The sequence below is a fragment of the Uranotaenia lowii genome, chromosome 3, assembly GCF_029784155.1.
Source record: "Uranotaenia lowii strain MFRU-FL chromosome 3, ASM2978415v1, whole genome shotgun sequence".
In the NCBI taxonomy this organism is placed as follows: Eukaryota; Metazoa; Arthropoda; class Insecta; order Diptera; family Culicidae; genus Uranotaenia; species Uranotaenia lowii.
This window is the reverse complement of record NC_073693.1, coordinates 174,258,926-174,286,896: the sequence shown is the minus strand read 5'-3', so window position 1 is coordinate 174,286,896 and position 27,971 is coordinate 174,258,926. Positions and strand designations below refer to the sequence as shown.

Below are 27,971 nucleotides of genomic sequence, written 5' to 3'. Positions count from 1 at the left end.
AAAGATGATGATTGATATAAGTTTTTGAAAATTTGTAACACCTTGTTCAAGTTTTCAGAAAACCAAAAAGGGCTCACAGCAACACTGACTCTCTAGAATGATAATTTCACACAGTTGTTGGCGGGGTGGGTGCTGCAGTTTCTGCTTGCGCGTTTTCACATTTTTCCTAGCTAATAAAACAATACATGCTACAAAATATAAGAAATACACATTATTTACCATTAAGTTCGTCAGATTATGAAGATTACAGTATAATTTTAATACTTGTATCTCAGTTAATATAAGATGGTAAATATAAACAACTAGCAAACTAAAGCTACCAAAGATGAGTGACATGTAGTGAGAATAGAACTGCAGGTAGATGAGCAAAATATTGATCCAATTCTCATTGGCTGATGGTAATGTGTTTGGCAAAACAATAGTGGATGACGGATTTAAGGATCAACGGGATACGTACATAAAAAACGGATTTTTTGTTCTTTTTCTCATATGTTTTTTCCATAATTTCCATTTTTTCTTCATTGTTTTTGCCGTATTAAAAAATCGGTTTTAAAGAAATAGAAGATAATCTCCGCAACAATCAAAATTGTTTCAAGAAATCTTATTTCAACAGAATTAAATAACTAAAACAGATTTTCAGCTATTTCAACCTCCTTTTACAATTAATGTTAAATATTTCCCGGTTCATGATTTATAACTTTTATTTAAACTTTAAAGCTAATTTTGGATTCAATTTTCAATGGAATTCTATTACCATTCGATTTTTGTAAAGAGCAATGAACTAAAAATTGAATTCTAAAGCAAACAAACCATTAAAAATAAGGAGTTAAGAATCCATTTCGAACATTAACATTTTAATTTTAATAGTTAGTTCTTAAATTCGGCATCTAAATATCCCTGTTTGTCGCCCATCAATGTTTTTAAAACGGAAATGCAATCACTGATAAACTGATATAACTCTGAATCACATTTCCATCAACCAAAGGTTCGTGTCTTAACTGCTTAGTAAGTGAATAATACAATATATAATAAAGATCATACACTCTTTTTCAACAAGAATAGAATTGATCCGATACATTGAAACTTAAATTTAAAGTAACTGAGTTTCATAACTCTTCCAAAAAAATATTTTCGAATTGTCAAATAAAAATTGAAAGAATTACGGAAAATTCGAAATTTAGATATTGGTATCATTACATGATCGGGAAACGAAGCTTAGGGAATGATGAGCTAGTTGGCGCCAGGAGCTCTGGGCGATGAATATTTTTCTCCTACGCAGGGGAAGTTATATCAGCTTATCAGTGATGCAATGCCATGTATAATATTTACGACCGCAATAGCCCCTTGATACACCCCACTGATAGCCAGCAGCCCACAATCAAAACCAACTTAAACATTTGTTGTCCCATCGTCGGTTTCTCTTCTTCAGCGATTAGACCAGGCATGTCAAACTGGGGGTTCGCGGGCCTCATGCGGCCCGTGGCCTAGGTCAATGCGGCCCGCGTAGCCCCGTCTTAAATTGTCACAAAAAAAAACACCACTGATTTTTATGTAAAATATTACTGCAAAAAAACTAAAGCTGAATGTACCGATTTAACTGATTTTGGCTGCGGCCCTCTACGTCATAGAACGTAGTTTGACATGCCTGGATTAGACCGAACGACAAAAAAACAGACGATGACCGGTGACTTTCATTCCAGCTCTCACTAGCAAAAAAGCAACCGAATGACGATCGATGACGCCGGCAATCATCAGCCGGTATTGTGTGCGGTGATCATCACCCATCGATTTTTGTTTTGGTGACTGAAGTGGAGATCGCGAAGACGGTGTTAAAATTTTTATTACGTTTGTCCAGAAAACTATGTAACCGCAATTACTGGGTTCATGTCTCGAGAGTGTTCGGAATAGAGTTAGAAACCCGACGATTTAGAATTCAATACTTTATTGAAAACTACTGAACTTAAGTAAGTTGAACTATTTATTCCGGTTTAAGTAATTTATTATAATGCACTTAGGGGCCGTTCACTAATTACGTAAGCACGATTTTGGAAATTTTTAACCCTCCCTCCCCCCCTTGTAAGAAAAAGTAAGATTTTTCAAAAACCCCCCCCCCCCCCCTTGTAAGATCTTATTTTTTTTTTATTCTTTGAGAAATTGACACATTTTTTTCATAAATAGCTTGAAAATATCAAAATTGTGACATCCATGCTTCAAAGTAAAGCATTTTCATAGTAAAACTTAAAAACTGCATTTGAACAGCACAATTTAAACAAAACAACAGTTAGAATGTCATAAACGATTATAGAAAATATTATTTAAGACATAGCAAGTTCGAGATAACAATAATCTTCACTAAATTTTCACAATCGAATAAACAATATATAATCCAAATTCCGATTAAAAAAAGTGTGGAAGTTAGCACGAGGTGCCATAAAACATTGTTATGTTTTTGATCTGAAAATCATAAAAATTAAAAAAAAAAATCATTCAGTACTACTAGAATTGGTGCAAAAATGTTTAACGACAATATCGTTGTCAACTAACCTAAAAGCTCAGACTCATTTCAGCAGTAAATGATAAAGATTTAAGATTTTTTTTGGTAAATCGTTTGTAAAATTTAGAGTTGCTAGTGTCAATCACTGAAAAAACTGTCTGGAAATTCATTATTTAAAGCGCCTCATTCCTTTTTGTTTCTATAAATTTCTCAGTAAAAAGATTGATATGATATAAAAATGAGACGATCTTTATAATGCTGTGATTTAGTGTTTTTGGTGGCATGTTGGTTTGAATTGATTCTCTATAAATTTTATAGAACCAACGTTTTTTTTTAATAATTCAAAGACATTCAAATATAAATAACAAAACATCAAAAATACCCAACAGATTGGTAGTAAAAAAAACCTGAGTATGTATTATGGTTTCGTATGGCTGTGACAAATTATCAATGCAACATTTCTTACGTAAGATTTTTGGAAACCCCCCCTCCCCCCTTGTAAGAGATCGTAAGCAAATGTGAAACCCCCCCACCCCCCCTATGTGCTTACGTAATTAGTGAACGGCCCCTTAACACTCTGCGAGCTATAGCGATATAGCCTCGTTGTGATGTGTTCTGAGCAATAAACGTGCTCCAACTGATTCGTTTTGTGGGTTGGAAAAGCTATTAATAACATCTACCGGCTACCAACGATCATCGGGCACACGATCGTCCGTGATCAGAACAAAAGCTGTTGGTGCGCGGTCGAATTCTACCTAGGCTTGGCTATTGTGTTCACTTTTGGCTAGGGTTTGCGGTAACAAACTAAATCAAGGAATTTACTTCGTGGAGCCTTATCCACGACCAAGTTGAAGCTGCCCCTTTTTTTTGGATTGGTTGATGTTAGTAAGCCGTCGGGACTTGGCCAAATAATCAATTCAAAAGAACTGTAGGTACGGCCCCATTATACATAATACTATAGATATGGTACTAGAACTTTAATCTTGCATAAGGGAATTTGCTCCTAAATGCGTCCTTCGGGTCGAATGCGCCTACAGCCGTTTGACGAAACGGCTGGTAAACCAAAATATCTCATAATTGAATTTTGAGGGTAATACGCTTTGAACATATGTAATGAAAGAATTTTATGAATTAACAAACTCATAAAAATTCAAAAAATATGCAAGGTTTTGATTCAATTTTATCATAAATTTTAACTTCTTAATATTATACGTACATAAGCTCAAAAAGTAAACTTTGTGTGTGATTTTTGTTTCTTATTCTGATGAACAAAAATTATAAAAACAAGAATGAGCTCCGCAAACTATATCCGACCTCCTGATCATTAGAACGAATAAGGAAATTTTTAACGAGATTCATGGAGATGAATCTGACGATTCAGATGATCTCCAAGATAGTTTTTTTTAATGTGTAATTTCATTTCCATCGTTGTATGTTTAATTTAATAAATAATTAAGTAGATATGAAAAAAAGCTGTGTTTAATCAATGAAATGACAAAAAAAAACAGGAAATCCAACTATACAAAAATATTTGTTGAACACCAGATGGCCCCGAACCACTTTTCCTATCATTTCTTATCATATGCAGGCCAAGAGCTTTCCAATAATGTGTCGCCAGTTGAATTCTGATCAATATGATTTTCCAGATTTCGGAACCGGCCAGATTGGCCGTGGCCAGGACCAGATGGCCCCGAACCACTTTTCCTATCAATTCCCATCATGTAAAGGCCAAGAGCTTTCTAATGATGTGTCGCAAGTTAAAATCTGATCATTTTGATTTTCCGGATTTCGGAACCGGCCAGATTGGCCGTGGCCAATGAATGTCATGACTGTCAAAACCATGACATTTTTAAAAAATTTCCGTGACAGTCACGGAATCCAAATTTCAAAAATGTCATTCCGACAGTCAGAGGACCAACAGAATCTTCGACTGTCACAAGTAAAAAATGTTATCGAGATGAATAATTCGATGACATTTTTCTGAGCGACTGTCAGTGCAAAACTGAATGACATTTTTTCCTGTCGTTTAACATTTTTTCGGATGACCGTCAATGTCATTGCGACATTTTCGAATGTCATTGGAAAATGTTATGCGACTGTCCCGACTGTCTTTTGGGCGACATTTTCATCCCTGGTTAAAGTGTTTTACAAAAATATAATCAAAAGGGTTTTTTTATAATTTTTTGTTTCGTTATTATAATACGTGATACTGATCCCTGAATCATCGTAAACCTTCAATTTGGCTCTGAGATGATTGGAATCGCTGTAAAAAGCAATTATGCTTAACTGGTGCGTTTTGTACAGTTGTACAAATTTCGCTCAAAGTGATGACCGCTTTTTTTTGGTCGTCGCTCTACATTTTCGCTCTTGTATTTGTTGTGACCCTACTTGGTTGAATAAATCTACTGAATGAAAGCAATCGAAAGATTTCCTTTTTCAATAAGAATTAAAGGGAATCTTTCGATTGCTTTGATTCAGCCACATTTTCACTTTTTCACTTCAGCAATGGTACCTTATCCATTTCCTTACTACTCATTTTCCATCGCATTCGCAAAAATCAGGCATATTTTCCAAAATCAGGGAAATTCTATGGCTCGTCAGGTTGTCAGACTGAGTCTCGAAAAATCAGGCAAGTCTTGGAAAATCAGGCACATTGACATCTCTGCTTACAGCACAGCTCGTGTAAAATTGGGTAACGAGTGGAGAACGATCAGCGAAAGAGGCTAACATTCGGAAGCCTAACTAAAACAGTGTTGTTTTCTCCCGGCTTTCTGTTGTTTGGGAGGAACCGACCATCCATGCTTTCTACAAAAGAACCGTTCTGGTTTTTATTCTTGTAGGGGAGACCACTGCGACCAGTAGTTGATCTATTGTGGTAATTACCCCGCGTTACTGTATGCTATCAGACTCACCTGCACTATTGATTGAAGTAACAGTTGATTGCTGATTAAGCTTCTTGTCCCTATCGGGTATGTTATTAAAGATATATAATTTTGGAGTTTTTGGAGAGTCGTGCGCTTGGTTCAATGAATCTTTTTGCCTGACTTGCTCCCTCCGCTGTTTTCCAGTTGGAAACAATAGTGGTGTTTTCCCAGTTCTTATGCTCCATAGTCAAGGCACTCCTCGATACTCCGAAGAAAGGTTCAGGTCCAATCAACAGTGTCTGAGATCCTTCCCTAACCGTTCTGGTAACTCTACTTGTACCCTCACTTCCTTTAAATAAATCACTCAAGAGCAGTTTAGGGCTCATCAAAAAACAATCAAATCCCGCAATGCTCAAAGAGTAACGGGTGTTAAATAAAAAATGAGAATGTTTTCAATACCTTTTAGTAACTCAAATAAAGAGCGTAAAATTTTCTTTCCCCAAGAAAATTGCTCTTTGGGCTCCCTAGAAACAGTAGGCGTGTTTGGTTTTGCTAGTTTGAATTTAGTCAAAGCAAAGATGGCGTCGAAACAGCACGTGCTCCGCGAATGCATTGCACGGTTCTACGAAACGCATTTCCAGCAAGGAAAAAAGTTCACGGTGGCACATTTTAAGGAAGAAAATGTACCTGTCAGTACGGTATATCGTATCCTGGGTTCCCTGAACATAGAGCGGAAGGTCGGAAGTGGTCGTCCGGTGACGATAATGACGAAGCAGAGGAAGACATCGTTAAAGAAGCTGTTTGACAACAAGGACGCAACCAGCCTGCGTGACGCCGGTCGGAAATATGGCTGCTCCCACGTATTGATCCATGGTACCCTCAGGTACCCTCAGGATCCATCGTACCCGAGGTCGCCGGAGTGCACGGAGGAGCAGATTGAGACGGTTAAATCACAGTGTCTGTGGATGACCAAAAAATACCGCGGGACGTCATTCGTTCTGGCTGGCTGGCGTACTTTGAGGAGAAAAAGATACCGTTCGTGCCGAAAGATCGTAACCCAACGAACTTGCCCCAGTGCCCCCAAATAGAGGATTTCCTTGGCTCACTCAGTGCCTTAGTGTATAAAAACAATTGCAGGGCTAAGGACACGAAGCAACTGACTACAAGAATCCGGAAAATGGACGTAAGTGCCGTACAATGTTCTTGTGAGAACATCGCGACAAAGTTGCGTCGAACATCAGACCACGGCCCTTACTCAAACATTCCCTGACATTTTTTTGAAGAAAATACATTATGTTATTAATAAAAAATACTGAAATCTATGAAAAAAAATAACAATTTTTTTTATATGTGATTGAAAAAATTCTCATTTTATATTTAACACCCGTTAAAATAAAAAAATCCAAAAGAGTAAAGAAAATTAAAAAAAAAATTTTAAGTCAAACAAATACTTCCAATTTGTTGGGAGTAATAGATATGGCTGAGCATTTCAGATTGCCTGCTTTTTCAAAGAATGCCCGGATTTAACCAAAATCTAATCCAAATCCAAACCAAAACTGCATTTTTTTTTCAATAATAAAAGGGCATATAAGAACATTTTTCCCTACTCGGTAAATGCTTAAATTGAAAGAAAATGACAAATGAAAACTACTTGAAAAGCTAACTCGGAGATTTTTTTTACCATTTATTAACCTTGTCCCGATAAAAAAGATAGTGCTCATTCAGCTTATTGGACGCACGTTTTCCATTAAGGTTTTGTTAATACCAAAAAAGCAATTATGTTTTTCAAAATTACAAATGTAAATAAAAATGTTGAATTATGTGACAGTCCAACTTTTTTTCTTCGTTAATTTATAGTTTTGGTGTAGTTTTAGTTTTTTTTTTTGGTATTTTTTTATTTAAAAAAAATAGGGACATTTTCCAAGAACAAGCCAGTCTAGGATAATAGGCTAGAAACCCTATTAAATAGTGAATAGTGCGAGGGCCTAGATAATTGACTGAAAGCAAAATTTAATTTGTTTTGTAGTTGAAATTTTATAAGAAATGTTAAAGATTTTAGCCCCTTAATCTATGCAGCATCATTGTCCATCTTTCGATCCTAATTGTTTTTTGGCCTAAACACACGAACTGCCTTAGTTTATCAATTACTAGAATTTGTAATTATTTTTAAGGTGTTTTGTATCCTTTATGATCAAGAAAACTTGTTAAAACCGTCAAAATAGAGACTGATCAATGTTACCCCAAAGCATTCAATTCTTAGCAAAAACGAAATCTAATAAATTTTTGCAACCACGTTTTACGTTCATAGAAGTCTTGTAAAAATGTGAATCTTGAAAATGTGAATCATGCCACATTCCCCTTAACAGAAAAAAATAATCGAAAAATATTGAAAAAGGTCATAAATTTTGCCCAATTTTAGTGTACATCTAATCTTGATATTTGTGCTTTTCTCATAAGTTTGTTTTGATTTCTCCAATTTTTTGGAAATCTCTGTTCGTTCTGCTCGTTACGAGCGAAAATTGGTCGTTCAAATATGTAGTTCAAAACACGCTCTAAGTTAAGGTCACATTCATAAAATAAAAATACCATTTCACTCCAGTTAATTAGTACGTCTTTTCTGACATTCAAAAGAAAACTAAATAACAAATGTCCACTGATATTTAAATACCATCTCGTCTCACATCCACAGGTGGCACTCCAGGTGGTGGTCTTCCGATAAGACGTCATTCCAGCATTGGACCGCAGGAAAGACGAAGTTCCAACATAAATCTGTCACCACCAACCGTAAGTAATGCAAATGACCGCTGTCTTTTTCCGCGACTCTCTGGAGTTACTAAATTTTGTTTATCGCTCACGATTGTAAATAGATCATTTTGGCAGATATTTGATAAACAGTGAATTTTTTTTTTTAATTTTCAATTGGAATTCCTCTATCTTTCAAATCGATTTATCATCAGTTTATGAAAATAGAGCTTCTATTAGAAAAGCTTATTAAATTATTTGGAATCCTCCGTAGCTATTATTTCAAGAGACAATTTTTACTACTTCGTGTAGGCTTAGCATAGAATTTCAAATGCATTTCGGTTTTTGTTTTCATATTCCAATAAATTGATCATCATCAAAAACTAAACTCCTAAATTTTAATTATCTAAATCAATTAAAACAAATAAGTACCACCTTAATTTGCAGCTCATTGTTCCGTTTAATTAATTGAAGTGTTTTAATTCTTTCTCACCTTTCGTTAACCACAACCAACATCCGCTGACTTCTTTAAATGCGTCTCCGAACAAATGGTATACTTTGAACGAAAACTATTCAAACAAACAAACCACAAACAAAACCACAAATTACGAAAATAAAAATAAAAAAAACATTTTCGTGTGGCAGGGTTTCTGCGCTCGTGGCGGTTCCGGATCGAGTCTCTCAGTGCCTGCCACTTCCGCTTCTTACGTAGTAAGTTCATTTTGCGACCCCGACAAAAACAATTCCTCTCGTTTGTGCGAAATGTGCTCGGATGAAAATTAACCTCACCGCAACCAAACCGCGTGTTTGTTCACTCTCATCTCTATCTGACCTGTCATGTCCGTTTGTCTGTGTTTCATTTCCTCAAGGCATTGGAAGAAAAATACCTCCGAATAACTTGGCATCCAATATCAAGCACCTCGTCTCGTTTTTGTAATCGTTTGTGGCGTCCAACTGATTTGTTCATTTGATTGCAAGTTCTGTTATAGTACCTTTTTAAAAGATGTCACATTTCCATGTTCATAGATGACCGACCATGCAGTCTCCTATAGATGCTGTCGTTCATAGTTTCGCGAAGAATCTCTAGAGACACAATAGAAAATGGTTTGTAAGAATGATTAAGTGTTAATAGATTTAAGGATTCGTAGTCTCATAAGAATTTCAGAATTATGAAACGCCTTGAAAATCTTTATTGTTCATTCAATCAATATAAGACAATTAACCATGTTTTTATAATAATTCTAACGATTTTGGATCTAATAATAGCTTCTTCAGTTCGATCGAAGTCTCTAGAGGTTCACCAATATGAAACTGAAATAAAAGAAAAAAAACCAGCTCTCAATTTTGCATCAAACCGGCACCAACGTTCTGTGGGCATGGCATATGCAAATGGCGCTAATGAATGTTGACCATGCCACACAGTGAGTGGTGGTAAAAACCAATTTCCTCCAACTTTGGCTGCTGCTACTCCGGCGAAATACCTGTCACGGCCTCACAGTGTCCGGGAAAGTGGTCCAAAGCCAGAAGAACGGAGCATCCAGAATGAATGCGTGTTTGTACCTGTCCGTTCATGCACGAAAAAGTTTGCAAACCGTGTAGCAGCACTAGTACTTCTCGACTTTTTGCCAGGTTGACCTGGTCCTGGTCCTCTCAACCTGGATGTGAAGTGCCTCAATCGTGCTGCGATGCCCTTTATTGATCTTTTTATTTGTTGTTGTTTTTGTGATGTCCAACTGCATTGTTTGTTCGATGATTTTCGATGTTGTTTTTTGATTTTCGACGACTCGGTTATTCGTTCCAGAGGGTGTTGCGAAAAGAAAAACTGAAATGACGAGACGCCTGATGCAAAATCAATTTGCCGATCCTTTTCAATTAAAAACTTCGAATGGAGTGTAGCTGATGAACGTGGTCAACTCTTTTACGTGTGGTTTTATTTCCATTCGTGTGGCTTTTGTTACGTGCTAGAAACCCCCGTTCGAATTTGATCGGACACCGAACCAACTGAACTGGCCTAAGCGAATCATGCAAGAAGACATTACTGCTGCTTGTTTTTTATTTTGCTTCTAGTGAACGATTTTCTAATATATTTATACTTCCCACATACCTATTCTAAATGCACACAATAAATACGCCTAATTTATTGAGAAAAGCGCCCAGATCGAATTGTCGCCTTGATAAATAAATAATAATAATAAATGCAATAATGGATGATTTATTTTTGGAAATTGTTGGTGGTATAAGACATTGTAAAAAATATATAATGAAAAGGTTTACTTTACGACTGGTAGAGGCCAAGGACAAAGAGACCATAAATTTAATTTAGTAAGATGATAAAGGGGAACTACATGTGTATTTGGTGCCCATAGTTATAAAACTGATTGTATTTGAATGATTTTATAGAGTGTCATTTGTATCCGAATTTAGAATAAGGTTGTGTTTATCACCACTGATATGGTATGGTATGATATGGCAGCGCCGTAGGAAGAACCGACTCATGGGGGGGGTTTTGGCGACTAAGATTTACCTATGATTTTCTGCCCAACAATTTACGAACACAAAAAAAAGCAAATTATGTTTGTAACTATATGGTTATTAATTTTTAAGTACTTTGGCATCAAAAGTTTTCGTTTAAATCGTAACTTAAGAAAATTGGTCCTAAGCCTAAAAGGTGAGCTTAATTCGCTTCCATCGATGGTTTAAATCTTTGAATTTGTTCAAGAATCTGGTAGATCAAACTTAGTTGATTGGGGCATAAAATAATCTTTTTTTAGGAGAGTCTTCCTGTTCTTAAAAACAAAACTTATTCTAAACTCAATCAAAGAAGCCCAATCTTCCAAACAATTTTGCAAATTCAACGATTTTAACCTTCGATGAAAATATATCAAATTTTCAAAAATAAAAAAGGAAGAAATAAAAATCATAACTTTTCAAGGTTTCCTCGATGCAAACTTGAACTAAATTATTGATTTTAATATGAAATTTGACTTTTGAAAAAAACTGATTTCTGAAACATACCAAATTTTGGTGTTTTTAATGTGTTAATACTGTTAAACAATACACTGGGAAAATATATATCTTGTTTAGATTTTTTTGGAAAAGATGTTTCCATAACAGCAAATATTTTTCATAAAGAATCAATTCCATAATAAAAATCTTGTGGATGATTTTTTTTACATAAAATTTGTGTTTTTCGGTTGAAACAAAGAACTAGATGAAGAAACTCTAGATTTTATTTTTGTTCACAAACTTATTTTGCTTAAAAAAAATTGAAATCTGGAAATTGAATTTACAAGCAATCTTAACACATTAAGGACCACGATGAAATCTATAACTAGAAACATCGAAATTCGGCATTCTACATCTTCGAAAACCCTGGACAAAATTTAACAAACTGAGCATTTTTAAGTTCTCAAATTTTTTGTCGATTAATGCGCAGCACACTGTTAGCAAACGAAAAAAAACTTGATATCTCATATTTGGTCTGCAATATGTTAAGTTCATAATCTCTTGAATTCCTCAACAAATTTATGTTAATAACTAGCTGACCCGTTGTGCTTTGCTACACCTTCCGAAAATAAAGTTAATTTGTAAAAATTTACTCAAATTAACATTTTAGAGAGCATTTTTTTAAATCAAACCTCATCATACTTCAGAACCAACAACTTTGAAATGAGAGCTGCAGCTGCAGTTCTGAATTGCAATTCAAAGATGGTATATATTAGGGTAACGGACTTATTTTGGACCAGAGGACCTATTTTGCACCACCTTGTCTAGCTCTCTTATAAAGCAACATATCATGGATTTTTTTAGCAGATATAGTTGAAGCGCGGGCACTTAATGTTGTGTACTATTTTTTTTCATTATTAGTTTCTTCATAAGAGAGCTACACAGCAAAAAATTTCTAAAAGTATACGCAATCTAAAACACGGGTGATCTATTTTTCCAGCAGTGTAATCCAAATAAGATGTAATTTTAAACTCTTTTTGATCTATTTTTGGTTCGTTGGTATAAAATTAATTTATATGATGTAAGTTTACATGCCGTGATCTAAAATTCAATTTCTTAATATAAAATTACATTGAAAACAATGTAAAACATGGCAGATCATTTGTTTACAATTTTTCTCGTGGCATAAGTTTTTCTACTCTGACTCGAGATGGTGGTTTTTTTTGCACGTAGCCGAAATTTCTCTTTCGCAGTTGAATAGTTGGACTAAAAAGTGGAAAGTTAGATAAATAAGTTTAAAAAAAAAGTGAAACTAAAAATTCTCTTTCGATTGCAGGAATGATAGATTATTGCAGTTACAAATTTTTTGGTGTTAAGGATATTCCGGCTACTACGTTCTTCTGGTAATGTTCGAGGATTAACTGCGATGATGAAATGCAAAACATCGCCGTACTGCGAATCATCGGATACAACAACAATTCCAGCCTGACGCTGCCCGTAATGAGGGGTCATATTCTTGTGCATATTGTATCGGAAATATTAGTGAAATAAAATGACTCATGTGACTATTTATTTATAGACAACACAAAAAATCCTAATATTTAACAAATATTTCTAATTTTTACGGTAATAAATTTTTAAATTTACATCCCTGTATATTTTTACACGACGATTCATGTCATCCGATTACGTGCATTTTTTTCGATTTAAATTTACACGCCTTAAAAATTACATCCTCGAAAAAAATACATCGCAGTAGAAATTTAGATCAAAATCGATGTTCCGTTTTCGTGCATCGTTTTCGATCTAAAATTACACGATTTTTTCTAGCTGTGTAGATAAGGTGGTCCAAAATAGGTCTCCTGGTCCAAAATAAGTCCGTTACCTTATTTACTGAAACTTGATCTCTAAACTCGTTTTTCAAGAACTGAAATTTGTACTCTGTACCCAAAAAAACCTTTTTAAATATGGTCCCTTCTTTGAAAAGCTCTTTATCTTAAATTTACATGGGAGCTCTCCCATCTTTTCCAATTTTGTCCCCCACTGCTTGAAGAAGGTAGGCAAATTTAACCGGCTCGAGTTTACATAAATTACTAATTGAAAGAAAAAGATTCGCATATTGGAATTTATTGCATATTGTACTTTATGGAGATAGAATTTTTAAAACCGATGAATAGCGTGAATCGAGACATTTTTTGAGTATATTCCTAATATTCTGTATTATGAGCACTTCCAGCTCCTGATAAGCTTTAGGCGGGGTATTTTTTGGAGTTGAAAAAATAAGCTATAGAAATTTGAAAAAAGGACGATGAAAAGGATTTTTAATAACCATTTTCAAACACCTTTTTTCACCATCCTCACCAACGAAGCAGTTTGAATATCTATCCTTTTTGCGCCAAAATTATGTTAAAAAATGTTTCGCCATAATTCAAACTCGTGGACATGAGACATTATAGCTTGAAGTTTTCCCAAACAACACTTATCATGATAATAAAAAATATATTAATTTTGACATATAATAAATACAGTGCAAATTTCTTTTTTTTAATAAATTTACTACGGTAAAAAATATAAATATTTAAAAAAATATCAGTTGCATCACTAAATAAGTTCTCAGCGTTTTTTTTTATTTTCTTTTTGAAAGTCAAATATTCAAAAATGTTGGCAAAATCAAATTTCTAAGTTTACATTTGTCCCGTATATTGGGGCAAGTGTCAATGCAATGCTTATTTACAGATGCGTCAGAGTAATGGCTTTAAAATGGATTTAATACGTATTCCTGTTTTTTGTTCTATCAAGTTTCGCTGATATATCTGCAGTATTCCTGCAGTATCAACTTATGTTTGTTACTCCACTTTTAACGATTGCTGTTCAAAGCAAATGACCTTCATTTACAAAGACATTTAGAAGTTTAAAATATCCGCTTCAGTTTCAATATTCGGAATACCCCTTCTGGTCTTTGCAACATATTGAATAATTTTGAAGATGAATTTCTTAAAAGATCGAACACTTTAAGGGTAAACTAAAAATTTCACATAAAATTTTTGCTTCCAGTTGTAAATCAGTTCTAAAGTCTCACTTTTCAAATAAGAAGCAGATCAAAAGTATCTTTTATGCAGCTATGTAACACAAAACCTCTTTTCATGTTAAGTTCGTACTTGAATTGGTTTGTAAACAAAAAGTACGATGTTTTTTACAGAATTATTTAAAAAAAAGCTCCCATTTTCATTTCTTAGTGCGTTTCAGTTGTGTATTTGGGCCGGAGTAACAGAAAAAGTTGAACGTTTGAACATGTTCCAATGTTCCTTGAATGAAAAGTCTTCCGGAAAATGAATTCCCTCACTCTTGGTCATAAAAAATCAGTTTATTTCACTGATACCTTTCACTTATGCACACGTCGGTCCTATCTTATCTAATTTAAAGAAAAGGCTCTTGATCAGTTCATGTGTCGGATCGGATTTTTTTTTATCTTCTTTAAATTTTAATGACTTTAGATAAAACTTCAGTTAAGTACATTTTTAGATGTTTTTCTGTGGAAAACATCTTATTCATATATCTGCTATCAATATGTTTTAACAATAATGTAGGCGAAATAGGCAAAAAAAAATGTATGTTAATTCTTTACTTTATGTTTTTTTTTTTCAATTGTCCGCAAAGTATCATACGGTACATACACGGTACATACCCTGCCGGTACATACGGTACCCTGCCAATCAGAGCAGAACCATGCAGAAGAAATAGAAAAAAAACTCTCCTCGTAAGGTATATTAAACGGTTCCCTTAGATAATTTGAAACTTATTAGGGTCTATTTTATTGAATTTTGAGCCATAGAGATTGGTTTATGGCGGGCATCCGTGTATTTATGTAACTGGCCAGCTGGCAACTGATTGAAGATTCTTATTATATAATCAGTTTATAAGAGGAAAACACATCTAACCTGTCGGCCACTTATGGGATTCGAACCCAAAATTTTTTTTTGCCAATACCGGTAATTGAACCCAGTACGCCTGGCATACCAAAACCAGACTCGAAAACCGAAAAAATTCTTCACATGGACACTACGTGAAAATGTCCATAGATTTATGCCACCATAACAGCAAACAGAGATTTCAGATTTCATTGTAATATAAATATAGGGAGGTTTTTTTTCGGATATTTTAAATAAAAATGTTTTCCACCTTCAACCTGGCACTTTTAATAATTCACTGAACGCAAATTCGTCGAAAAATGGTAATTGTTTCGCCTCTTTAGTGGTTACTTGGCCGTTTCAGCTGCCTCAATTTCAAATCCTGTTGAGTAAAAAAATAAAGATGTAAAGAGCAACCAAACAACGAAATTTTATTACTTACGAGATTAATATCAGCTTCACCATTACTCAGATTTTTTTGTCTTTATGCACCAACTTTCGGATCCGCGCCATATTGAGAACTGGTATTCCTTCACACAGATTTTACGTGAATGATCCATCAGGTTTACGTGAACATCACATAGAATGCACCAAACCCTTCTGTACTGGATTCTCACGTCAATCGAATGTGTCTTTATTTTGCCAGCATTCAACTATGTGAATTTCACGTAAGGAACAAGAGTGCGAATTCAGGTAAATTTAACATTCCTTTTTCGGCTGAGTGTAGCTCAAGTATCAAACTAAATTTCTCGCTAATTTTCAGCAACTCAGTTCAGAGTGACGGTTACTCAGTTGTCACCAAAACCGCACCTACTCAGTTCTGGCCACACGGCCTTTACTCAGATATGATTGACTCAGTGTCTGGGTCGGGGTTACTCAGAATGCGCGAATCATTCCGAAGCGAATATCGACCGGTTTTTCTTAGTGCATTGGTTATATTTAATACAAATGTATAGGTAATAGTAAAAAGTATAGTAAAAATGTGAGATTGGCCGATATTACTTAAAAGTTTAAAAATAATTTGCACCAACATTTATTTTTTCAGAATTAAAATTCATGTTATACTATCACTTAATCATAAAATTCTTTTCGGCACTGTTTGTCGTCCACAGGGTCCATTCTGCCATACTCAGTTGAGGGTGTGGTAGGGTCTGAAAATAATCAACGAATTTATAAACTTCTCGAATTTCGAGAACTTCAAGATATTTTTTTTTTTAAATACCTCATATTTTCCATTAATGCACCTCCGAGAATGGTTGTTCTGATAAATTCCACTTTTGCACCCAGTAATAACATCAAACCGGTATGAATATTGCCAATTGCTCATTAAAAACTAATATTTACCAAGATAAGTCAGTTTTCGTCGAGTTGTTGACTAATGTCGCAAAAAGTCTGGTTCAAACTGATTGACATTTACTCAATTGTCGCCGCCATGCGATTGAATTAGCTGAGTCCCAAATTTCACGTCTTCCGAGTAGTCGTGACTCTGATGTTCTGAGTACAATGAGATCGGCAGGCGACGTCTGAGTAAAATCTAAACAGGCGCTGAGTATTTCAAAATTAGCGAGTTCACAACGAAAGCTCTTACCTCCATCGTCTTGTTTGAAAGCTGTATGGAATAGATCAGTATCTTTCAACAAAATATTTGGGGGAACCGTTTTCAGTGACTTATAAGAAAGGTGGTTTTTTTTAGAATCTTGCTCTGTTTGGTTCTTCATTGATATTTAATCAAATACCCACATTTTCATTTACAGTTTTAAGCAAATTTTTTGAAATATACTTAATTATGCTTGATCAGAGAAAAGGCGCGTACATTTTCGAAAAAAAACCTAACCGATCTCTTGTATGTGTGTGTATGTGTGTAGTAGCAAGAGCCTATACGTTCAAAGAGAGCGGAATAGCCTACCTTGCATATTTCAAAGATTTCAAATTACTATGAGCACAGCTACCTACGTGACATTTCACTTTTTCAAGCACAGTAATAACGTTTGAAATTTTAAAGGTTTTAATAAAGACTGAAAATAATAAAAGGGGATCAAGCTTTAATAATATCAAAAAAAAATTAAGTATGGTTAACAAATTTCAATTGAGGTTGCTGAACTTTTTGTTTTTTTTTTAACGGGTTCTCATTTTTCTCCTCTCAAGCCAACCTGTACACACATCTCAGGTAGCGATGGAAATCCCGTGCTAAGTGTTAGTAAAAGTTTTTTTCGGTAAACATTGTAACCATGCCTATTCGTGACGTCAGTTGCATTTTCGAACAAACAACCATCATCGCTGTACCAGCGAAAACTAGAGAAAAAAAACCATTGCCAACTGCTGTTTACGATTCTCGCCTAGAATACATAAACATCCTGGCAAGTGACGTAGGTCTTGTTTACCTTTTTACTTTTTGAATAACGAGTTCTGTAATAGTGTGCGTGTTTCTTCATCACCTTCTTTGTACCCAATTGCTCTTGAGCCTTCTGGAAATTTACACGACTTCAACGCCACAGATTCAGTAAGAAAAATAAATGTTCTATAGTAATTTTGGCTATTTTTCGGTCTTGAGATTCAATAAAAAAAACTTTTTTGAAATGTCCTAGGGGGATTGAATCCTAAGACCGAAATATAGCCAAAATTACTACAAAACATCAATCACGGTCGAAAACATAAAAATAAATGTTCTGTCTTGAAATTATGTTAGGACTAAAATTTGTGTCCTAAAAATTGATTAAAAACTGATTGAAATATTCAATTTGAACAAAGAAAGTTTTTTCATTATTTATTAAACCTAATGCTTGAATCAATTTCAGATACAGATTAAGTTTTTATTTCCAATTCTAAATCACTAATCACTAATCACTAATCGTACTTCCACAGCCAGAACTTATGTGTGAGTCCCAAAGAACAATAAAAGTATTTTATTATTCTTCTTGTCTTTCTTCATGTTTTCAATTATTTTAACATAAAAACATTAAAATAATCAAAAACATAAACCGGTTGGGCCTACCATGGAGCAGAGAACGCAGAGAAATCTGGAACACAGGAACAGGAAGAAACGTGGACCACCAGTACCATACGTTTCGAAGGGGCAATATCGTTGGAAGCATGCTAAGAAAAATGCTCCTTGATGAGGAAACCACACGTTATATAAAGTAATATGCCTATTCCCTAGGACGATTCTTCAGCGGCTGGAAACGATTTATTTTGTACACAGAAAACACAAAACCTCAGAAAAGTGGCATATTTTAGAAGGTGATGTTTAAAGGTTTTAAACTTCTAAGATTTATTATGATTCGTTAACTGTTTTGGATTTCAATGTACAATCATTTCTGGTCATCGACCAAGGATAAAGCGCCTTTACTCGCTCTTGAAAATAAAAAGATAATCGAAAAATATTAAAAGAACAAAAACCCTTCGAGGTCCCATAGAACTCGAAAGATTTTTCAAAAATGTTATCCTTATAATTCGAAGCTTTCAATCAGTTCACTTTTTCAAATGGATAACATTCTGGAAATTGCTGAGCCAGAACAAAATCTAGAGAGTTCAGAGTGAAAACACCCTGACTCCAAACTATATTTTAACGAAATGTAAGTAAAATAAACAATATGGAACAAACTCACCAAATAAAAAAATTAACAACTGGCCTCTGTTAGTTAAAAGTGATTTTCTCTCTCCAGTCTGGTCCCGAAAATTTCACCTAAGCGGAATGAGGCTCAAAATATTCATTCCATCCGCCAAGAGACACCCTTGACGATCACACGCAAAGATGAAAGATTCTTCCGCAAAATAGTTTCACAGTTCTAAACTAAACCCTTTTACTAAATTTGTGCAACGAAAGCACAGTGGCTATAATATTGACGACCAGAACTTCCGATCATCGTGGAAATCTTTGTATTCTTAAAATCAGCAAAACCTGAACATATTTATTTTCATTTCATCAACATCGGACTACTTGCATTATGCTTTTTACATTTATAAATTTTGGATCAAGGAGAAATTAATACCGTTATATTTAGAAATTGATTAGTAGGCTTTGTTATGAACAAAACCATACATGAGGGAGGAACTAGCCGAAAAAATTTCATTCCGGAATTTAACTTGTTTTTTTTTCTTTTTTCTAACCGGGCCATCCGAATGGGCATTGTATTTGAAACACAACATTTATTCACATTTCAACTCTGCACACAAAATAAATCTTTTAGATCATTGATATCCCTCAATCGGAACTAAAGTTATTTGATATTTAGCTAGAAAATGGTGACGACAAGAAGATTCATTCACACGCGAACACCGCCTCTTTTTCTAACATAGGATCAACAGCTTTTTTATGAAGTTGTAACTACCATATTTATGAAAGCTTAGTAAAACCCACTCCGTTGTCTTCGATTTTTTCACTTTTATATTTTCACCAATTGAACACATTTTTCCATAATAAACAGATGATTTCCATTTTGCACGATCCGAACAGCATAGCAAAAACCAAAAAACTAGATTTAGAGAGTTTCTTCAACATTTTAATGCTAGTGATTTGGATGCATTTTTATCATTTGTAATATGTATCGACCGAAACAAAAGTTCCAAAACAGATAAAATAATTGAATTTTTAATTCGCGAAAAAACAAACAAGAAAAACGCGACGTCGGAAAAAACGCGTCTGTCTAAGTTTTTATTTCCAATTCTAAATAATGTCAAATTAAGTTCGAATCCAAAATTAAGTAGCACATAAGGTAGCAACTTTCTATTTAATTTTTAATTTTTCTTGTTAGAAGCAGTGGAATTCTAATAAATATGCATTGATTTGAAATTGTAGAATTTTGAGCTAAACTCTTCATTACAAATATATGAAGAAATTATGAAATGTTTGTACTTCTGGACGGCAACTGAAATTCAATTCTTAAATGATTTAAAATTCTTCATTCGTTTCTGTATTTCTGAATTGAATTTCAAATCTGAATAGAAAGTCATCGTTCAAAAAATGAATTGTTCAAACATTCACTATACAAAAATGTAAGGATTTAAGGAAATTCCAGATAATCTGTTGGATTTTTTTTAAGGTTTATTGTGAAAGTTTTATTTTCAAGAAAAAATATTTAAACTATTGAAAATAGAAATCGGCTAGACGTGAATTAGGATTGTTGAAATGAACGATGAAGCATTCGAATTTAGAAACTTGTTATTTTACCGTCAAATTTATGCCATGCACCAGTTTAAAGAACAAAATAAAGCCATCATAAAAACTAAAAAAGTTTTTCCATCTTGAATAAGTAATTAAGATAGCGGATGTTTTCGGGATTATTTATCTTAGCTCGGATTGATTTTAATGATTTATGCTTTCACATGCGAACATTAAACTACTAGGCAGCTTCACTGAAATTTAATCAATTTTCATCCATCCATTCAAAAGATATTCACAAAACAAAATTTTGTATTTTTTCGAATAAATACACTCTTTAGAATTCTGTAGTGTTTGAAATCAAAAATGTTTTTAAAGAAAAAGCATAGAGTGCTGCACACACACACACACAGCATATGGGAACAAGATCTAAAAGGTAAATCTTTGATTTGCATTTTGGGGCTAAAAGCCCAGATTGGTTACTGAATTATAAAAACATGTAGGTATTTAATAAAATTTGGTGATACACCAACAATGTTGGTATGGGATAACAACAGCGATATAAAGTTTGTAGATGATATCTTCAGCCAAAGTAAGGTATTTACGGCATCGAAAAATGTATAAAATTGTTCTTCTATTGCTCGATTTTATAAATTTTCTAAGTGTATCAAAAACTTTGAAAAAAACTATCTCACGATGTGACAAACTATGTCATCATCATTTTGTTATCATTAAATGACAACTTTATTACATTATTATAAAATAAAAATTGTATAAGTGTTGTGGTACACAAATGTTGCATCCAACCCTGCTGTTGCATGATGCTCCGTTTGACGGTATACCATCTCATGAGGTGGTCGTGGACCTCTTATAAAGCTGTTAAATAAAAGCGTCTTACAATGATGTCAGAGAAAGTCATGATTTTGTATTTTATTTTTGTAATTGTTGAATTTCATTTCTTGAAATCATTGGAGCTCAGAAACTAGAAAGTCTGGGAAATATATGAATTAAGTTACTTATTTAAAACAGTGTTTATTTTACTTATTCATTTGTAGGTTTATCAGTTACCAATGACAGATTTTACTTATAAAATTCCATGCGCCATATCATCAACAATGAAGATGATTGCAAAATCTAACAAATAATCGGATTCAGGACGACAAGTTCTTCCACAATCAGTTTTTAAACATGGCACCATGTGTTTCCCTAGGATATTTATCAATTTGATAATTTGACAATAAATCACTATGAAAATATTTTTTAAATCTCTCGCTGTCCTTGAATTGAAAATATCATAGACAAAACTTCCTGAAAAAGTTATGAGTCGGTAGTATTGTTTAACTTATCAAGTATTTGAGGTAAAAAGAAGGTCATTTTGCGTACTTTATGTAGGGTAAAAGTTAGGTCACCAAACGTCAAACAATTTCAAATGCAGGATAAACATATTCAATTGTTCGTTTCGCGTATCCCGAAATGGAACCAAAAACCACCGGATGGCTGAAAGTTAACCAATTTCCATTACGACTTGCCATTTGGGTCCACATACCTACACAGAACACACTCGTCCAAATAAAATAACGTCCGTCGATGTTAGTGTTTCCGCCAGCAGCACGCATTTTGCGTCGTTCCTCTGACATTTTCCAATCCTGGGCAGGATGTTGCAACAGGTCGCCCCGCTGCTGCTGATGATGATGTTGATGACGGGCAGTCGCATGTTGAACTGAACTTTTCCTGAATTATTCATTTTTTCTTGTTATTGTTCGTTTCCGTTGCTCTTTTTCGGCGGATGTCGCATTTTGGTACTACACTGAACTGACTGCGTGATGGAAATTTGTTCGTCTTATGCATTTCTGGTTAGGGGCTTCGTTTAAGTTGATAATTCGTTCCGTTTGGTCCGTTTGTTTACTTTGCCATGTTCATTTTACGTTTTGTTGGTAGTGTTGCTAGTTCTCAGATGTTCTGTTGAAAATGCATTTTTTTTCAATAAACAACACCAGTGGCATAAAAACTATTCAAGTTAAAATTAGCTCTATGTCAATCATCCTCCATCAATTGAACCCATTCAACTACATTCATTGTGTCAAATCGTGATAAAAAAAAAACCTCCCCAAAGCCCCAAGCATTTCCGTTCATTGTTTCTCGTTCGTTTCCTATTGTGTGTGATTCTCGCGCCAAAATCAAACATTGTGCCGTCGTAGAGCGTAATGAAACATTCATCTTCATGTAAACGTAAACATGAGTTTTTCTTTCCTTCATAGCTTTCACGGAGCATGATCGTGAGTACTCTGTCACTACTTTCTTCTCTTCGATTTCTTATCAGTTTTTTGTTCGGACTTAAGTTTTCTCCTCACATTTAACCATCCCATTATTGACTAGGTCTTATGGAGACAGCTGTGTGAATGAGTCTTAAAATTAGCACAATATTTTGGACCGTTTAGTAACTCACGTTGGTTTTATGAAAAGAGCCTAACAGTAAAATTCATTTAAAAAATATAGAACTAGAATCAATAAGTCATTAGAACTAGATTGGACATCCATTTCAACGAAGAATTGAAGAAAAACCAAAATTCGAATCTATTCGAATAGACAAAAATGACAAAAATAACAAAAATGTCATTTTTGTCGGTATATTCTAAGAGAGAAAATTAAAAAAAATACAAAATGATAAAAATGAAAAAAATGACAAAAATGATAAAAATTACAAAAATGACAAAAATGACAAAAATGACAAAAATGACAAAAATGACAAAAATGACAAAAATGACAAAAATGACAAAAATGACAAAAATGACAAAAATGACAAAAATGACAAAAATAACAAAAATGACAAAAATGACAAAAATGACAAAAATGACAAAAATGACAAAAATGACAAAAATGACAAAAATGACAAAAATGACAAAAATGACAAAAATGACAAAAATGACAAAAATGACAAAAATGACAAAAATGACAAAAATGACAAAAATGACAAAAATGACAAAAATGACAAAAATGACAAAAATGACAAAAATGACAAAAATGACAAAAATGACAAAAATGACAAAAATGACAAAAATGACAAAAATGACAAAAATGACAAAAATGACAAAAATGACAAAAATGACAAAAATGACAAAAATGACAAAAATGACAAAAATGACAAAAATGACAAAAATGACAAAAATGACAAAAATGACAAAAATGACAAAAATGACAAAATGACAAAAATGACAAAAATGACAAAAATGACAAAAATGACAAAAATGACAAAAATGACAAAAATGACAAAAATGACAAAAATGACAAAAATGACAAAAATGACAAAAATGACAAAAATGACAAAAATGACAAAAATGACAAAAATGACAAAAATGACAAAAATGACAAAAATGACAAAAATGACAAAAATGACAAAAATGACAAAAATGACAAAAATGACAAAAATGACAAAAATGACAAAAATGACAAAAATGACAAAAATGACAAAAATGACAAAAATGACAAAAATGACAAAAATGACAAAATGACAAAAATGACAAAAATGACAAAAATGACAAAAATGACAAAAATGACAAAAATGACAAAAATGACAAAAATGACAAAAATGACAAAAATGACATAAATGACAAAAATGACAAAAATGACAAAAATGACAAAAATGACAAAAATGACAAAAATGACAAAAATGACAAAAATGACAAAAATGACAAAAATGACAATAATGACAAAAATGACAAAAATGACAAAAATGACAAAAATGACAAAAATGACAAAAATGACAAAAATGACAAAAATGGACAAAAATGACAAAAATGACAAAAATGACAAAAATGACAAAAATGACAAAATGACAAAATGACAAAAATGACAAAAATGACAAAAATGACAAAATGACAAAAATGACAAAAATGACAAAAATGACAAAAATGACAAAATGACAAAAATGACAAAAATGACAAAAATTACAAAAATTACAAAAATTACAAAAATTACAAAAATTACAAAAATTACACAAATTACAAAAATTACAAAAATTGCAAAAATTACAAAAATTACTAAAATTACTAAAATTACAAAAATACAAAAATTACACAAAATTACAAAAATTACAAAAATCACAAAAATTAATAAATTACAAAAATTACAAAAATTACAAAAATTACAAAAATTACAAAAATTACAAAAATTACAAAAATTACAAAAATTACAAAAATTTACAAAAATTTACAAAAATTACAAAAATTACAAAAATTACCAAAATTACAAAAATTACAAAAATTACAAAAATTACAAAAATGACAAAAATTAAAAAATTACAAAAATTACAAAAATTACAAAAATTACAAAAATTACAAAATTACAAAAATTACAAAAATTACAAAATTACAAAAATTACAAAAATTACAAAACTTACAAAAATTACAAAAATACAAAAATTACAAAAATTACAAAAATTACAAAAATAACAAAAATTACAAAAATAAAAAAAAAATAACAAAAATTACAAAAATTACAAAAATTACAAAAATGACAAAAATTACAAAAATGACAAAAATTACAAAAATTACAAAAATTACAAAAATTACAAAAATTACAAAAATTACAAAAATTACAAAAATTACAAAAATTACAAAAATTACAAAAATTACAAAAATTACAAAAATTACAAAAATTACAAAAATTACAAAAATTACAAAAATTACAAAAATTAACAAAAATTACAAAAATTACAAAAAATTACAAAAATGACAAAAATTACAAAAATTACAAAAATTACAAAAATTACAAAAAATACAAAATTTTTAAAATTACAAATACAAAATTACAAAAATTACAAAAATTACAAAAATTACAAAAATTACAAAAATTACAAAAATTACAAAAATTACAAAAATTACAAAAATTACAAAAATTACAAAAATTACAAAAATTACAAAAATTACAAAAATTACAAAAATTACAAAAATTACAAAAATTACAAAAATTACAAAAATTACAAAAATTACAAAAATGACAAAAATTACAAAAATTACAAAAATTTCAAAAAATACAAAAATTACAAAAATTACAAAAATTACAAAAATTACAAAAATTACAAAAATTACAAAAATTACAAAAATTACAAAAATTACAAAAATTACAAAAATTAAAAAAATTACAAAAATTACAAAAATTACAAAAATTACAAAAATTATAAAAATTACAAAAATTACAAAAATTACAAAAATTACAAAAATTACAAAAATTACAAAAATTACAAAAATTACAAAAATTACAAAAATTACAAAAATTACAAAAATTACAAAAATTACAAAAATTACAAAAATTACAAAAATTACAAAAATTACAAAAATTACAAAAATGACAATAATTACAATAATTACAAAAATTACAAAAATTACAAAAATGACAAAAATGATAAAAATTACAAAAATTACAAAAATTACAAAAATTACAAAAATTACAAAAATTACAAAAATTACAAAAATTACAAAAATTACAAAAATTACAAAAATTACAAAAATTACAAAAATTACAAAAATTACAAAAATTACAAAAATTACAAAAATTACAAAAATTACAAAAATTACAAAAATTACAAAAATTACAAAAATTACAAAAATTACAAAAATTACAAAAATTACAAAAATTACAAAAATTACAAAAATTACAAAAATTACAAAAATTACAAAAATTACAAAAATTACAAAAATTACAAAAATTACAAAAATTACAAAAATTACAAAAATTACAAAAATTACAAAAATTACAAAAATTACAAAAATTACAAAAATTACAAAAATTACAAAAATTACAAAAATTACAAAAATTACAAAAATTACAAAAATTACAAAAATTACAAAAATTACAAAAATTACAAAAATTACAAAAATTACAAAAATAACAAAAATTACAAAAATTACAAAAATTACAAAAATTACAAAAATTACAAAAATTACAAAAATTACAAAAATTACAAAAATTACAAAAATTACAAAAATTACAAAAATTACAAAAATTACAAAAATTACAAAAATTACAAAAATTACAAAAATTACAAAAATTACAAAAATTACAAAAATTACAAAAATTACAAAAATTACAAAAATTACAAAAATTACAAAAATTACAAAAATTACAAAAATTACAAAAATTACAAAAATTACAAAAATTACAAAAATTACAAAAATTACAAAAATTACAAAAATTACAAAAATTACAAAAATTACAAAAATTACAAAAATTACAAAAATTACAAAAATTACGAAAATTTAAAAATTACAAAAAATACAAAATTACAAATATTACAAAAATTCGTTCCTACATTTCTTCTCATAATGATACAAATTTGTTTCAGGTCATCATGTATGGAAAGTGTGAAAAACGATTTCTTTTCTTCTAATTTAAAAATTCAGAATGAAATGAAGAGCTAAATTGATTATAAGGTTTTAATTGGTTATGAAAATGTTCAAAATTTAAATTCATAGAGGATATTTGGCTCAAAATATTGACAAAAACATTTATTGCATATAAGAAGGTGCTTTTATGTTCTTCGTTCAGAAGCCTTCCAATTTATACAATTTCCTAGGGAATGCAAAATTATATTATTTTTTAATAATATTATGTTTAATGTGTTTGACTGATTTTCGTTACCTTTTGTAGGTACGAGGTCATTGGAAATTTCGAAACTTTCATGAGTATTTTTCAAATAGGTTCGAATTCGTCGTTAGAAATTGCTGAAAAATCAATACATGCTAGTTTTAGTCAGGTTTCCGATTCTATATGATTGCAAGCCAATTCTATTTCTAGTAAGTATTCATAGCCCCTCCTCAAACTTAAAGCACTTCTGAGCAAAGTTAGGTGTAGGTACCTACAGGATACATTAGTTAGATCAACTCGTATGGCAAAGTTTTTACGCTTCGATGAGACTGTATAAATGATTGAAAGGAAGAATAGCGCTAACTTTTGCTCTGGCATAACTAACACTCCTTGCTAGTTCTTTTATTTTTTATCCCTACCTTCAAACCCTATTTTTCCGACACTTTATCAGCTTCTCTTGAAACTTTTCTGGATTATACTGCGAAAAAGCCACTCTTTCTCTCTATCATAGCACAGTAAGAAAAAAAAAAGCGAACAAGTTACTCTACTCTCTTCAACATCCTAGAGGCTGCCATGTGACATCGTAGGGAAAGCCGTTCGTGCAATGTGTTATTTGCATTATGGAATGAGTTAATGCTCGGAGTTTGACTTACATGATCATCATCTCGTTCTGCAACTGTAACATTTGATTTTTATGTTTAGTTTTCGGTTCTTCCATTCAGTCTTCTTTTTCAGGAGGGAAAAATAAATATTTGCAAGAAAAGGCGCTGGGTGGATTTGAATGAAAAAAAAAAATGTACGAATCCGGGAATTTGTGGTTGTGAGAGAGAGCATTTCCCACCGGCAAAAAAGTATGAATGAGCAAACACATGAATGAGCTAATTATCGGGCACAATTTAAGGCCATCGATTCCCGAGAAATTGGCCGTTATTTTTGATAAAATGGAAACGCGACACAATTCACATGGTACATTCACTAATTATGAAGCTATTTGGGTGATTATTTTAGGAAGCATTGCTGGTCAAACCACATTAGCCGAAACAACAATTTGTTGAAGTCATCTCAAATTCATTTTATGCGATTCACGAAATTAGATTCACGTTTTTACGAATGAATTTATAAATGAAGTTATTCTCAAAATAAAAGTGTACCATGTGTGATGTGAACAAGTCAACACAACTCCATTTTTCGTTGAAATTTTCCTCATTGGTTATTTAACTGTCGAAACATAAACTTAAAATTCGTACCGATTATAAATAAAAATTATGACTTTTTAATCCAAAATTTTCAATAAAAAATCTTTAGTTTGAGATTCTAATTTTGACTCAGAATCTCGA

General features: G+C 31.7%; 1 protein-coding gene across 7 annotated transcripts in view; it reads left to right on the top strand.

The window, feature by feature from the left end:
- Window positions 1-27,971, top strand: part of LOC129758711 (SCY1-like protein 2) — a 248,924-nt gene that overhangs the window by 136,956 nt on the left and 83,997 nt on the right. For 5 of the 7 annotated variants that reach the window (XM_055756307.1, XM_055756305.1, XM_055756306.1 and 2 more), the window contains exons 16-18: window positions 8,048-8,142; window positions 8,746-8,811; window positions 22,311-22,328. In XM_055756307.1, the coding sequence (XP_055612282.1) occupies window positions 8,048-8,142; window positions 8,746-8,811; window positions 22,311-22,328 (179 nt within the window). The remainder of the gene's footprint in view (window positions 1-8,047; window positions 8,143-8,745; window positions 8,812-22,310; window positions 22,329-27,971) is intronic. The other 2 variants (XM_055756308.1, XM_055756309.1) reach the window with 2 other exon arrangements.